Source organism: Pelodiscus sinensis, chromosome 2 (assembly GCF_052426305.1).
Source record: "Pelodiscus sinensis isolate ZL-2025 chromosome 2, ASM5242630v1, whole genome shotgun sequence".
NCBI lineage: Eukaryota > Metazoa > Chordata > Testudines > Trionychidae > Pelodiscus > Pelodiscus sinensis.
The window spans coordinates 262466929-262481817 of record NC_143053.1 but is presented as its reverse complement, the minus strand read 5'-3'; the positions used below and the strand labels follow the sequence as shown (position 1 = coordinate 262481817).

Sequence of the window (14889 nt, the reverse complement as noted above, 5' to 3'; positions counted from 1 at the left end):
ACCAATGACATAGGGAAGGGTAGGAGAGAGGTTCTGGAGCAAAGAGACTGAAATCCAGGACCTCTATGGCAGCTGTAGCCCAAGGTCCAGTGTGTTTCAGCAGCAGCCCTGGGAACTACAAGTTGTGGACTACAAACTGCGGCATGTTGGGAGAACTTCCTGGTTCCTTCTAGGATGTGCCCTCCGCCCCCATAAGGGTCTCAGCAAGGACTGTGCGAGAAGCAGCACACAGGCTGCATGCTGAGAGAAGGGGCTGCTGAACTGTTTTCCTCTTCTATGTTTTTTACAGGTAGGACCAGAAAGGGCTATAGAGCACCCTGAGAGGAGTTTAAGTGACACAAAGGGAGAACCTGGACTTGGTTACGTGGGGTTTAGTTACTGTGGGAGTTGGAACATGTGTTCCAAGGGGGCTGTGTTGTGTGCTGTAGGGTCTCTGCCCCCGGCAGGGTCTCAGCAGGGACTGTGCTAGAAGCAGCACACAGGCTGCATGCTGAGAGAAGGGGCTGCTGAACTGTTTTCCTCTTCTATGTTTTTACAGAATAAAGCCTGTTCCTGGTGATTTGTCGGAGTGGGTCTGTCTGAGGTGCACTCACACACACACAACGCAGAGCGCACCAAGCAGCCTCAGGCCTAGCCCTCCCCCCACAGTGGTGTAAGGAGTCACAAGCTTCCCCTATGCTGAATAACCTCACACTGGACTAGCCAACAGGAGGGGTTACATTTTTTAGTTACTGGTGCCATGACTCGGATAGGGGACGCTTGATTAGTTTGCAGAGAGTTAGGAATCTGCCACACCAGGACAGCATGAACTCACAGTTTGGAGCCCAGGGGGATTGGTATGACCAGGGGTTGGTGTCAGTGAAAGTAGAGACCCTAATGGATGTCGTGGCCTAGAGATTCCTGTGGTTGTTAGAGGGGAAACCTTAGGGAAGAGCATAGCAGTGCCATATCTCCCTGCACAGCACCAAATCCGTGGGGTACCTGTTTTCAGTGGTGGTACAGATTGCAGAGTAGACACTGAGGACTGGATAAAAGATATAGAATATCTGCTAGCAGCCACTGGCATTCCTGAGCCTCTGAAGTTCCCCACCCTTGTCAGATACCTAAGTGGGGGAGCCCGTAAATTAGTCCTTAATCTGCCGCCTCAGGAGCAGTTTCCAGCCCGAGCTGTTGAAGAGCTTAGAGCAGAATACAGTGACTGTCATTTATCATTGGACCCCTTGGCAGACTTTTATGAGCGATGCCAACGCCCTAGAGAAACAGCCTCAACCTATACCATCGAGTTAGAAGCCTTACTGCGGGTAGTAGAGGAGAAGCTCCAACAGGGCCGATCCTTCCCTGATCGGGGCTATAAACTGACACAACAGTTCATGCGGGGCATCCGGGACCGAGAAGTGCAGAACAGGTTGGCACCTATGCAGCCTCGGTACATGACATTCCGACAGTTGCAAGAAGAACTGTGTCAGCTGGCCCGGGAGAGGAATGTAGAGGGTAGAATGCATGGGCCAGCCCAGAGGATAAATAGCCTACAACAAGCTGCCCCGTCAGATGATGCTGTGCAGGCTGCCCCTGAGGTACCTCCACCCAGCTGTACCCCGCATCAGGCAATGCTGGAGACAATGAAGGGCCTAACTGGACTAGTCCAGGAACTGACTGCCCTCCAGAAACAGAGCCATGTGAGAATGGGGCAGCTGGAGGCACAGGTATTGCAGCGAGGTGTAGCAATGAGGGCAGCACCTCAAAATTCTAGATGGGAAAGTGAGGGAAGTTCCCCTGACAACAGTGCCCGTGTCACCAGAGGCCGTTTTGTATGCCACCGTTGTGGACAAGAAGGCCACATAGCCCGTGGCTGCCGTCAACTCTCTCGGGCTCCCTCCTCTTTAAACTGCTAAAGCCTGACACTGAGGGGCAAGTGAAGGGCACAGAGTTGGTGAGAAGTTCCCCAATAGCATCAGTGTGCACAACGTCCCAGTGTACCCGACCATCTGCCAGCTGGCCTCCCAGCCTGGTGGGGCCCTTGACCGAGGAAACTGTGGAAGTGAATGGTATTCTGTGCAAGGCTCTAATTGATTCAGGGTCGCATCACAGAGGATTTCTGGAGAAATCACCCTACCCTGGGCAAGTCACATCCCACACCTGTAGATCTCCTGATAGAGGGTGCTGGTGGCCAAGCAGTCTCTCATCTAGGAGCTATCAAATTAGATTTATCTTTCCTTGGGCAAACCTACAAGGGAGTCCCTGCCCTTCTGGTGCCTGGAACGAAGTACCGACAGGGAGTCCCTGTGTTGTTGGGGACAAATGTCATACGTTCCAGCTGGCAGGATTTAGCCAACCAATTGGGCAACCAATTCCCAGATTGACTGAAAGAGAAGTCACCAGTCTGGCATGCAGCCTATAAGCAAGTAATCTCTGGCCAAGAGAGACCATCCTTGAGATACACTGGCAAGCAACCCATCTTGTTGAGAGCTGGAGAAGGAAAAACTGTACCTGTGAAGGCCCCTTGGGGTGCAGGATGGGATCCATACACTGTTATGGTTGAACCTGATGCTAAGAGTCACCTGCCAGGGAATTTGAGGGTGGAGGAAGGTATAGTAGATGTTGAACACGGGAAGGCTTATGTTTATCTGCAGAATGTAGGACAAACAACAGCAATAATAGGGAGGAACCAGCATCTAGCTACAGCATCAGTAGTCTACAGCATGGCTAGTGTGAGCAGCAGCTTAAAATACTCTCCAGGGCAAGCACCGAGAGAAGAGGCACAAGCCAATGCCGAGGTGCCAGAAGTAGACCTGAGTCAGGTAGCTGTGCAGGACCCAGCTCAACTGAAGATGTTGGAAGAACTGTTGAAGCGGAACGCAGATGTATTCTCTAAAAATGATCTTGACTTGGGGTGTACTTCCACAGTCAAGCATGGGATACCCCTGATCGACACTACTCCTGTTAGACAACCCTACCAAAGGATACCTCCAGCACAGTACCAGGAGGTCCGCAAGCACTTGCAGGGTATGGCCGAGGTGGGCGCAATAAGACCAAGTCAAAGCCCATATGCTTCACCAATGGTGGTGGCAAGGAAGAAAGATGGCTCTATGAGAGTGTGCATTGATTACAGACAGCTGAATGCTAAAACCACTCGGGATGCATTTCCTCTGCCCCGTATGGAAGAAGCTCTGGATGCCTTAGGAGGAGCCAGATATTACTCTACACTAGATCTTACTTCAGGATATTGGCAGGTAGAAATGGCAGAAGAAGATAAACCCAAAACTGCATTCATCACCCCCATGGGGCTGTTTGAATGTAATCGGATGCCCTTCGGTCTACAAAACGCACCAGCTACCTTCCAGAGGTTAATGACACATGTTTTGGGGGATCTAAACTTCTCAGCAGTATTGATTTATCTCGATGATGTCATAGTGTTCTCCAGTACTTTTGAGGAGCATCTGCAGCGCTTGGAGATGGTTTTTGACAGACTCCGCCAACACAAGCTCAAGCTGAAGCCCAGAAAATGTCATCTGCTACGAGAAAAGGTACAATATCTTGGGCACATAGTATCTGCCCAAGGCATTGCAACAGATCCAGATAAAGTTCAGCAGGTGAGGGACTGGAGGATCCCTGCTAACAGGAAGGAAGTGTTACAGTTTCTTGGGTTCACTGGCTACTACAGAAGATACATCAAAGGCTACTCCAAATTGGCAGCCCCATTATTCAGACTAACAGGAGGGGGCACCCAGAATAGAAGGAGGAATAAGAGGGGTCCTATTAAGATACCAAGTTTTGTTTGGACAAAGGAATGTGACCAGGCCTTTACAGAGCTGAAAACAAAGCTGAAAACTGCACCAATATTAGGTTATGCTGACTACAGTTCACCATTCATTCTCCAGACAGATGCATCTACGGAGGGTCTAGGAGCTGTACTGGCAGAGGTTCAGTTAGGAAAGGAGAGAGTCATAGCTTATGCCAGCAGGCGCTTAACTGCCTCAGAAAAAAATTATCCTGCCCATAAACTGGAGTTTTTGGCATTAAAATGGGCAGCTGCAGATAAATTTAGAGACTATCTTCTAGGACACCAATTCCCAGTGCTAACTGACAACAATCTACTGACCTATGTCACTACTTCCGCTAGGTTGGATGCAACTAGTCAAAGGTGGATGGCAAAGCTGGCAGAGTTTAACTTTGACATAAAGTACCGGCCTGGGAGAAGCAATGCCAACGCTGATGGTCTGTCTCGGCTACCCTGGGAGGAGGTGGCTACTATTCTGAATGCCAGATGCAATGTGTCTTCCATAGCAACCCAGGGTGATGGCCAAGGGAGAGCAACAGGTGGAGCTGAGCCACTCCATTGGCCAGGCATAGAGTTAATCCCAGGCCTGCCTAAGGAAGAACTGAGGAGGCTGCAGGAAAAGGATGCAGTAATCTCTCGAGTAAGATCCTACCTGCCCAGACAGCGGACACCCAGTGCCCGGGAGAGGCGGAAGGAAGTAACACCAGTGAAGATATTACTGAACCAATGGAAACGATTGCAGCTGGTAGAAGGGATCCTTTACAGGAGAACAACAATCCCAGGAGAGGGACAGATCCAACAAGTTGTGCTACCAGAGAAACTCCAGAGAGAAATGTTTGAAGCTCTGCACACAGATATGGGACACATGGGCATTTACCGTACAGTGGACCTTATCCGCACTCGCTGTTATTGGCCAGGCATGCAGTCCACCATCCAGAAGTGGTGCCTTTCCTGCAAAAGGTGCTGCCTAAGGAAGAGAGCATCTCTGGAAACAGAGTTCCCCTTATCTCCATCCATACCAGTAGGCCCCTGGAGCTAGTATGTATTGACTTTCTCACCCTGGAACCATCCCGAGGGGGCATCGAGAATATCCTTGTGGTTACTGACCACTTTAGTCGCTATGCTCAGGCATACCCTACTCGTGACCAACGGGCATCTACTGTGGCCAAGGTGATGTGGAAACACTTCATCTGCAACTATGGCACCCCTGAAAGGATACATACAGACCAGGGGAGGAATTTTGAAAGTAATCTCCTTGTCCAGCTTTGGAAACTGTTGGGGATCTCAAAAAGCAGAACCACACCCTATCACCTCCAGGGGAATGGGACTACTGAGCGGTTCAACCGGACACTCATGAATATGCTGGGAACCCTGTGTCCAGAGCAAAAAGCAAATTGGAAGGACTATGTTGAGTCCATGACTCATGCCTACAACTGCACTCGTCATGAGTCCACTGGGTTTTCCCCATTCTTCTTAATGTTTGGCCGGCACCCAAAGCTGAAGATAGATCTAGCTTTGGGTCTCCCCCACCGAGGAAATGAGGGGTTAGAGGTGGAGGAGTACGTCTCTGACCTCAGAGAATGCCTAGAGACAGCGTACCATCAGGCTGCACAGGCATCTGAAGCTGCCAAACATCACCAGAAAAAGTATTATGACCGCCAGACACGAGAAGCCCCATTAATTCCTGGAGACAGGATGCTAGTAGCCAAGGTAAAGAAAGGGAGACAGAAACTGGGAGACAGATGGGAATCAACTCCCTATATTGTAATTAGAAGACAAGGGGATTTGCCTGTCTATGTAGTGCAGCCAGAAACAGGAGGGGGGGAACTGAAGATACATCGTAACCGAATTACCCCATGCATGTTTCTACCTATTGGTGGAGTCAGTCAACCAGTTGGCAGGGAAGTAGACATGCAGGAAGCCATGCCAGAAAATGAGGGAAGCCTCCCGTTGGAGGCAGGGGCAGGAATAGAACTTACTAGAGGCCCTATAGATAGTCCAGGGGGCTATAGAGGAAAGAAAACCTGTAGGGGGATGACATACACAGGGGATACCCAGGACATGTGGGAGCCAGGATTACACTGCAACGAGACCTCAGAGCCAGACAATTTTGACTCAGACTCTCAGTTCTCTGACCCAGAGGAGCCTGACCAGACCATGGGGGTAACCTGTCTGGCTCGATTTGGAACAGAGGGCTGCCTGGTGAAAAAAGAGTAGAGACTGGGGGGCTAGCCAGAGCTGCTGTGGGACGTGCAGCAGGATGCTGAGAGGTTTTTGATTAAGGAAAGGGACGAGGTCGCCCTTTCAATAAGTGGGGGAAGGGTGTAGCCCAAGGTCCAGTGTGTTTCAGCAGCAGCCCTGGGAACTACAAGTTGTGGACTACAAACTGCGGCATGTTGGGAGAACTTCCTGGTTCCTGTCAGGATGAGCCCTCTGCCACCAGCAGGGTCTCAGCAGGGACTGTGCTAGAAGCAGCACACAGGCTGCATGCTGAGAGAAGGGGCTGCTGAACTGTTTTCCTCTTCTATGTTTTTTACAGAATAAAGCCTGTTCCTGGTGATTTGTCGGAGTGGGTCTGTCTGAGGTGCACTCACACACACACAACGCAGAGCACACCAAGCAGCCTCAGGCCTAGCCCCCCACAGTGGTGTAAGGAGTCACAAGCTTCCCCTATGCTGAATAACCTCACACTGGGCTAGAAACAGGAGGGGTTACACAGCATTCTCAGAAATGCTTCCAGTTCCACACGCAGGGCCAGGTAGGCAGGCAGAGCTTCAGAGTCTCAATGCATGGATGAGATGATGGTGTCCAGAGAAGGGAGTAAGATTTATTAGGCACTGGGGAAACATTGGGAACGGGGGAGCTTATACAGGAAGGACGGGCTCCTCCTAAACCACAATGGAACCAGACTGCTGGCACTTAAAATTAAAAAGGTTGCAGAGCAGTTTCTAAACTAAGGGCTGGGGGAAAGCCAACAGGTGTGGAGGAGCATGTGGATCAGACAGAGACATCTCTTAGGGGTGGGGTCTATTAATAGAGGAGCTCTGTGTTCTAGTCAGGAAGAGAGGAGGGTCATATGGGTTGGATCAGATAAGACTCAATCAAATAAAAAAGAGTCTAACACATCAGGAAATGGCAGACAGATAAAGAGTGACAAATTATTGAAGTGCTTGTATACAAATCCTAGAAGTATAAATTGCAAAATGGGTTAATTGTAGCACCTAGTTTTAAAGGAGGATATTGATACAATCAATGGGACACAGTCATACAAGGGTACAAAATATATCAGAAGGACAGAACAGGTCATGCTGATTGGGGAATGGCACTAAATATGAAAGAAATGTAGAATGAAATGAAGTAAAAATCTAAAATAAGCCAAAATGTTCCATAGAATCTCTTTGGATAGTAATTCCATGCTCCAATAATAAGAATATAGCAGTAGGGCTATGTTATTGGCCACCTGATCAGGTCAGTGATAGTGACTATGAAATGCTAAGGGAGAGTAGAGAGGCTATCAAATTAAAACACTCAATAATAGTGGGGGCGACGAGGAGTCCTGTGGCACCTTATAGACTAACTGAAGTGTAGGAGCATAAGCTTTCGTGGGCAAAGACCCACTTCGTCAGATGCATGTAGTGGAAATTTCCAGAGGCAGGAATAAATATGCAGGCCAGGATCAGGCTGGGGATGACGAGGTGGATTCAATCAAGGAGGATGAGGCCCACTTCTAGCAGCTGATCTGGAGGTGTGAATTCCAAGAGAGCAGAAGCTGCTTTTGTAGTTAGCGAGCCATTCACAGTCTGTGTTTAATCCAGAGTTGATTGTGTCAAACTTGCAGATGAACTGTAGCTCAGCAGTTTCTCTTTGAAGTCTGGTCCTGAAGTTTTTTTGCTGCAGGATGGCTACTTTTAGATCTGCAACTATAATAATAGTGGGGGATTTCAACTATCCCCATATTGACTGGATAGATGTCACCTCAGGACAGGATGGAGAAATTACATTTCTTGATACCTTATATGACTGCTTCTTGGAGCAGATGGTTCTGGAACTCACAAGAGGGGAGGCTATTCTTGATTGACTTCTAGGTGGAACACAGGATCTGTTTCAAGAGATAACTGGACTGCCTGGAAATAGTGACCATAATGTAATAAAATGCAACACCTCAGCAGCCCAAAACTGTAGCATTTAATTTCAGAAAGTGGAACTACATAAAAATGAGGAATTTAATTAAACAGAAATTAAAAGGTATGAGGACAGAATGGGAAGCGACTGTCTGGGAAGGAGTACGGCAGAAAGGGATCTAGGGGTTATAGTGGACCACAAGCTGAATATGAGTCAGCAGTGTGATGCTGTTGCAAAAAAGCAAACATGATTCTGGGATGTATTAACAGGTGTGTTGTGAGCAAGACACGAGAAGTCATTCTTCCACTCTACTCTGCACTGGTTAGACCTCAGTTGGAGTATTGTGTCCAGTTCTGGGCACCACATTTCAAGAAAGATGTGGAGAAATTGGAAAGGGTACAGAGAAGAGCGACAAGAATGATGAAAGGTCTAGAGAACATGACCTGTGAAGGAAGGCTGAAAGAATTGGGTTTGTTTAGTTTAGAAAAGAGAAGATTGAGGGGGGACATGAGAGCAGTTTTCAGGTATCTAAAAGGGTGTCACAAGGAGGAGGGAGAAAACTTGTTCATCTTGGCCTCTGAGGATAGAACAAGACACAATGGGCTTAAACTGCAGCAAGAGAGGTTGAGGTTGGACATTAGGAGAAAGTTCCTAACTGTCAGGGTGGTCAAACACTGGAATAAATTGCCCAGGGAGGTTGTGGAATCCCCATCTCTGGAGATATTTAAGAGCAGGTTAGATAAATGTCTGTCGGGGATGGTCTAGACAGTATTTGGTCCTGCCATGAGGACGGGGGGCTGGACTAGATGACCTCTCAAGGTCCCTTCCAGTCCTAGTATTCTATGATTCTACGATTCTATGAAAAGTAAAATCTCTGCAAGCTGCATGGAAACTTTTCAAAGCCACCATAATAGAGGCCCAATTTAAATATACACCTCAAATTAAAAACCACAGTAAGAGAACCAAGAAAGTTCCACCGTGGCTTAGGAACCAAGTAAAAGAAGCAGTGACAGATAAAAAGTCATCTTTTAAGAAGTGGAAGTCAAATCCTCGTAAGGAAAATTGGCAAGAATCTGTTTTTTCTTTGTGTTCCTGTCTAATATCTGTTTTGTGGGCATTGATACTAAACTCCAAGGCTGTGGCTGGACTACATGGCTCCATCGATGGAGCCATGTAGATGAGGGTTACAGGCAAAGGCAAATGAAGCCGCGATTTAAATGATCGCAGCTTCATTTACATTTACATGGCTGCTGCGCTGAGCCGACAAACAGCTGATCAGCTGTTTGTCCGCTCAGCGCGCTAGTCTGGACGCTCCCCTGCCGGCATCAAAGCCCTTTGTCGGCAGCCCCGTTATTCCTCGTGGGACGAGGTTTACCGGGGCTGCCGACAAAGGGCTTTGATGTTGGCAGGGGAGCGTCCAGACTAGTGCGCTGAGTGGACAAACAGCTGATCAGCTGTTTGTCGGCTCAGTGCGGCAGCCATGTAAATGTAATGAAGCCGCGATCATTTAAATCGCCGCTTCATTTGCCTTTGACAAAACAACAAATCTACATGGCTCCATCGATGGAGCCATGTAGTTTAGACATACCCCAAGAGGCTCTGGGAGACAGACCCATAGTCTCCTATAGATAACCACCTAACCTCAAGATGATTCTTACCAACAACCACAGGACATACCACACTAATACCAACCCTGGTACCTTCCCTTGCAACAAACCCCGTTGCCAGCTTTGTCCACATATTCATGCTGATACCATTATTGGACCTAACCAAGTGAGTTATAAGATCAAGGACACATATTCCTGGGCATCCAGAAATATAATCTATGCTATCATGTGCCGAAAGTGTCCATCTGCTATGTACATTGGACAAACGTCTCAGGGTATGTCTTCACTACAAAGTTAATTTGAACTAACAGAAGTTAGTTCGAATGAACTTTGATAGGTGCTACACACATGAACTGCTAGTTCGAATTTAATTCGAACTAGCGGAACGCTTAATTAGAACTAGGTAAACCTCATTCTACGAGGACTAACGCCTAGTTCGAATAAAGTAGTTCGAATTAGGGGCTGTGTAGGCACTTAATTCGAACTAGTGGGAGGCTATCCCTCCCTAGCTTGCCCTGGTGGCCACTCTGGGCACCACCAGGGAAACTCTTCTGCCCCCCTCCCGGCCCCGGAGCCCTTAAAGGGGCATGGTCTGGCTACGGTGCCCATGCCAGGTGCAAGTCTGCCAGCACCCAGCCAGCAGACCCTGCACCTGGCACGGCTTGAGCCAGCCACCTGCTGCCACTCAGCCCTCCGCCTCTTCCCGGGACCAGGCTGGAGGCTCCCGGGAGCCTGCCCAGGTCCACAAGAGGCGGGCGCCCAACTGGTCTAGTGCAGACATCGTGGACCTCATCCACGACCTCCGCACTACACCCAGGAAAGTGGCTGTCTAGGGCAGGAGAGCTGCCAGCCTGGCCACCAGGAGCAGGTTTGCATGAAAATCAAGGTGGTCCAGTGAGACCCCCGACCCTGAGCCCTGACCTTAGAATGGCCTTACTGGGTCAGACCATAGGTCCAGCTAGCCCAGTAGCCTGTCTGCCGACAGCGGCCAACCCTAGGAACCCTGGAGAGGATGGACCGAAGACAATGACCAAGGCATTTGTCTCGTGCCATCCCTCTCCAGCCTTCCACAAACCTTGGGCAGGGAAACCACTCCTACCCCCTGGCTAATAGCACTCCATGGACCCAACCTCCATGACTTGATTGCGCTTCTCTTTAAACTCTGTTCTAGTTCTAGCCTTCACAGCCTCCTGCAGCAAGGAGTTCCACAGGTTGACTATTTGCTTTGTGAAGAAGAACTTTCTTTTATTAGTTGAAGCCTGCTACCCATTCCTTTCCTTTGGTGTCCTCTAGTCCTTCTATTACGAGAAATAATGAAGAACTTTTCTTTATGCACCCTCTCCACCCCACTCATGCTTTTATAAATCTCTATCATATCCCCCCTCAGTCTCCTCTTTTTTAAGCTGAAAAGTCCCAGTCTCTTTAGCCTCTCTTCATATGGGACCTGTTCCAAAGCCCTCATCTGCAGTAGTCCAGGCGGGTGCCTGCCTCTTGCGGTCCCGACACTGTTACACCATCTATTAACCGTTTTAACTCTTCTGTTCTTTTATTAATGGGTATTTTATATTTTATTTACTAAAGGATTGGGAGCAGAATGATTATCAGGTAAGATCTGTGTTATATATTGACCTTCTATCTGGCTGGACTCTTGGCATCAGAAGAACTCTGTGTCTGATGAAGCTGGGTTTTAGCAACCACTCCTCCTAAGGTCTAGTGTCTAAGTGGTGAGATAAGGACTGGAATGCCTTAGGCTGACTTCTTGTGAATCCGTGTGGCAAGACAGAAGTTTGCTTCTGTTGCTAGCTGAGTTTTTCTAATGCAGACTAGCCACCAATTAGGGCAGACACCCCATTCTCTCAGCAGAGGGTCCTGAGCCTGGAACTCTCGTCTGTGACCACTGAAGCACAGTGACGCTGTCCTGAAGGAGCAAAGGCCCTGCAGAGCAGTCCGGTTGGCAAGACACCTGTGAACAATCAATACAAGTTATGCTGGGTGCAGCTCTTACCGTACCTGGAATGAGGGTGTCACTGCGGCAGTCGTACAGCATCCCCAGCTGCAGAGGGCGGCCCAGGCCCGGCATCACAATGGTGGAAGCTCCAGTGTTAGCCATGCTGGCAGCTGCGAGCTTGGTCCAGGCCTAAAACACAGCAGCAGCCCGGTTACACAGACGCAATGTGCTCTCCTCCTACCCATGTTCTCCCCGGGTGTATTTTATCCCCCATGATTTTCAGCTTATTACAAATGGATGTCGCCATGGGAAACAGATGGGTTATCTCCATGCCAATGAATCCAGAGAGCAAGCTAGGATCTTTACTGTGCAGACACTTTTGGTTGCAGCAGATTCCCATTCTGGTGTCTGGAAATATTCCATATGAATTCAGGTGGAGGAATAATGAGACTATTGTTGGCCAGGTCCCTTAACAGACTGCTGTGGGATTCAGTTCACATGCCAGCTGTTTGCCAAGAGAAATGCTGTCAAACATGTCACATGACCTCCTTAGCATCCTGCCACAAGAGGGTTAGTGAAGAGGATTATCCAGATATTCAAGTGAGTGATTCGCACTGTGGCTTCAGATAAGGATTAGGGATGTTAAATTTTGATTGATTAACAATCGTATAGGCAGGGCTGATTTTAGGGGGGCTTTTAATTAAACCTATGTCCCTCACCAGGACCATCACACATTTGCAATTAAAAACACAGAGCTTTTACTTTAGAAGCTGTAAGCAGAGATAAGGGAGAGAAGAAAAACATTTATCCTGGGAAAAACTTTTCACTTTGGCTACTTCTACATTGGCATGATCTTGCGCAAATACTCTTTAACGCAAGAGTTCTTGCATTAAAGTTTTTGTGCAAGAGAGCGTCTACACTGGCACGTGCCTTTGCACAAGAGATGTGCTTTTGCACAAGAGCATCCATGCCAGTGTAGACGCTCTCTTGCACAAGAAAGCTCCGATGGCCATTTTAATCAGCAGGCTTTCTTGCGCAAGAAATTCATGTTGCCTGTCTACACTGGCCTCTTGCATAAGAACAGTTGCGCAAAATGGCTTATTCCTGAGTGGGAGCATCACAGTTCTTGCGCAAGAAGCCCTGATTTCACACATTAGAACGTCAGTGTACTTGCGCAAAAACTCCCCGCCAGTGTAGACAGGCAGCATGTTTTTGCGCAAAAGTGGCCGCTTTGGTGCAAGATCGCACCAATGTAGACACAGCCTTTGTGTTTTATGCTGGAGAGAGGCATTAAAGTCTTGTGGGGTAACTTGGCAGAGGGAAAACAAAATATTGTGTAAGTTTCAGGCAGGTCTGGGAGAACTCCTGAGTTTTTGATTCCACAAATAATGATCAGGCCTGTGTTAATTTCAGGCATGAGTAGCCTCTCACTCTCACGCCCACCCATGGCTAAAGCCTTCAGAACAAAGGGCTTGAATTGCACAGCTCAGAGTCAGGAATAACAGCGACTTAAGTAGTCAATTTCAATAAGAAAACAGACTTATTACACAGGTTGGGAAATACATTGTATTTTATGCTGGTGTAACCCACATACCTAGTGTGAAAGCGACGAGGAGTCCTGTGGCACCTTATAGACTAACTGAAGTGTAGGAGCATAAGCTTTCGTGGGCAAAGACCCACTTCGTCAGATGCATGTAGTGGAAATTTCCAGAGGCAGGAATTTCCACTACATGCATCTGACGAAGTGGGTCTTTGCCCACGAAAGCTTATGCTCCTACACTTCAGTTAGTCTATAAGGTGCCACAGGACTCCTCGTCGCTTTTGCAGATTCAGACTAACATGGCTACCCCTCTGATACTTGATACCTAGTGTGGTTACTGAGCAATGCAAGTAGCACCTAGACCACAGCAACAATTAAGATCCAGAGATCTCTACAGCATGGGCTGGGCGCCAGCTGGCTTTTAGCTCAGAGGGTAGAGGCTCCTATACTCTGCTTCAGAGGTTCAAATCCACCTCTTGGTGGTTACATTGGCAGAGGCTAAAATCTTCAAGGGGTGAGGGAAGAGGGAGAGAATTAATCTTGTTCCAGAATATTAATAATTAGTCAAGGGAGAGGGCAGGCTTCTGGTTGGACAGTTTGAATGTATGGGATACTTCTGATTTTGCAGATCGGTGGGACTTGTGGGGGTGCATCTGATTGGACAGACCAAAAGATGAGTCGGACACTGCTTCTCTGATTGGTCAGATTGAAAGCCTGGGTGGGGTAAGAAGGCTCACTTTCCCTAGCATTTCCTAGAGCCAGAGGCTGGGTGAGGATGGTCTGCTCTCTGCCGCTTTCTTTTTACCCCTGACAAACCTGTATTTTTAGCCACTCCCCTTATCTTCACTGCCGCTAGTTTTTCCTTTTTCTGTTCTCCCTTTCTCATACCTTCTCTTCTGCAAATTCCCCCAATTTCTCTCTCTCCCCTTTTCTTCAGCTTCTCCCCCCTTTTCTCCTAGTTCTTTTTCTCTCTGGTACTAGCTTCACTCTGTTTGTTGTCTCCTTCTGTGGTGATAACTTTTCCTTTTAGCCAGATAAGCCTGCCCCGCTTATTCTGTTTTCCCTGATTTCTTTCTTTCCTTTTCTTCTATTTCTTTTCTCTCTCTGATGCTAGCTTTTTCTTCAGCTTCTCTCTCCCCTTTTCTCCTTTTTCTTTTATTCCTTTTCTCTCTCTGGTGCTAGCTTCACTGTTTCTTGTCTCTCTTTCTTTCTGATGCTAACTTTCTTTTTAGCCAAATAAACCTGCCTACCACTCTTATTTCATTTCCCCCCGATTTCTCTCTCTCTTTTTTCTAGTTTTTTCTTTTTAGACAGCTAAGTCGGCCTCCATTTTCCCTGACCTGGAAATCCCGCATCTAGAATGGCACCACTATGCCATCTTGGAATCCTCGTGCAGGACAGAGCTGGGAGGGGGTACGAGGGACCATGGGAAGGGGGCATGGATAGGGGGCATGACCCCTGGCACCTGTCAAAATATACGGTGATGAAAGCTATCGAGGCATTAACTACTGACATCAACTTGTCTAAGTAACTTTAACTCATTATTTCCCCATTTTGGCTTCAAATCCGAGCTCATTTTCACTGGTGTTCTGTATGTTGGATGTCCCATCACTACTAGGTTTTTGTGAAAACGGAAGCAGGAAGTCATGTAGCTCTTCTGCCATTTCCACATTTTCTGCTATTATTTACCCTTCCGCTTCCCCACATTGGGTAACAGGCCTATTCTGTCCCTGGTCTTCCTCTTGCTGTGGACTGTTTTCTTGTTGCCTTTTATGCTTCAGCTAGTTTGATCTTGTTCTGTTTCTTGATCTTGTTAACTTTGTCCCTACATGCTTGGAGTTGTTTGTTGATACTCAAACTTTCTAATTTGGTCCAGTTTTCACTTTTTGTGTAA

The 14889-nt window shown here is 47.9% G+C and overlaps 1 protein-coding gene across 1 annotated transcript in view; it reads right to left on the bottom strand.

The window, feature by feature from the left end:
* The window catches only part of LOC149525494 (stonustoxin subunit alpha-like), a 39688-nt gene extending 28071 nt beyond the window's left edge, over window positions 1-11617 (bottom strand). The window contains exon 1 of the mRNA XM_089776037.1: window positions 11518-11617. Coding sequence (XP_089632163.1) covers window positions 11518-11617 — 100 coding nt within the window. The remainder of the gene's footprint in view (window positions 1-11517) is intronic.
* Window positions 11618-14889: the final 3272 nt, after the last annotated feature.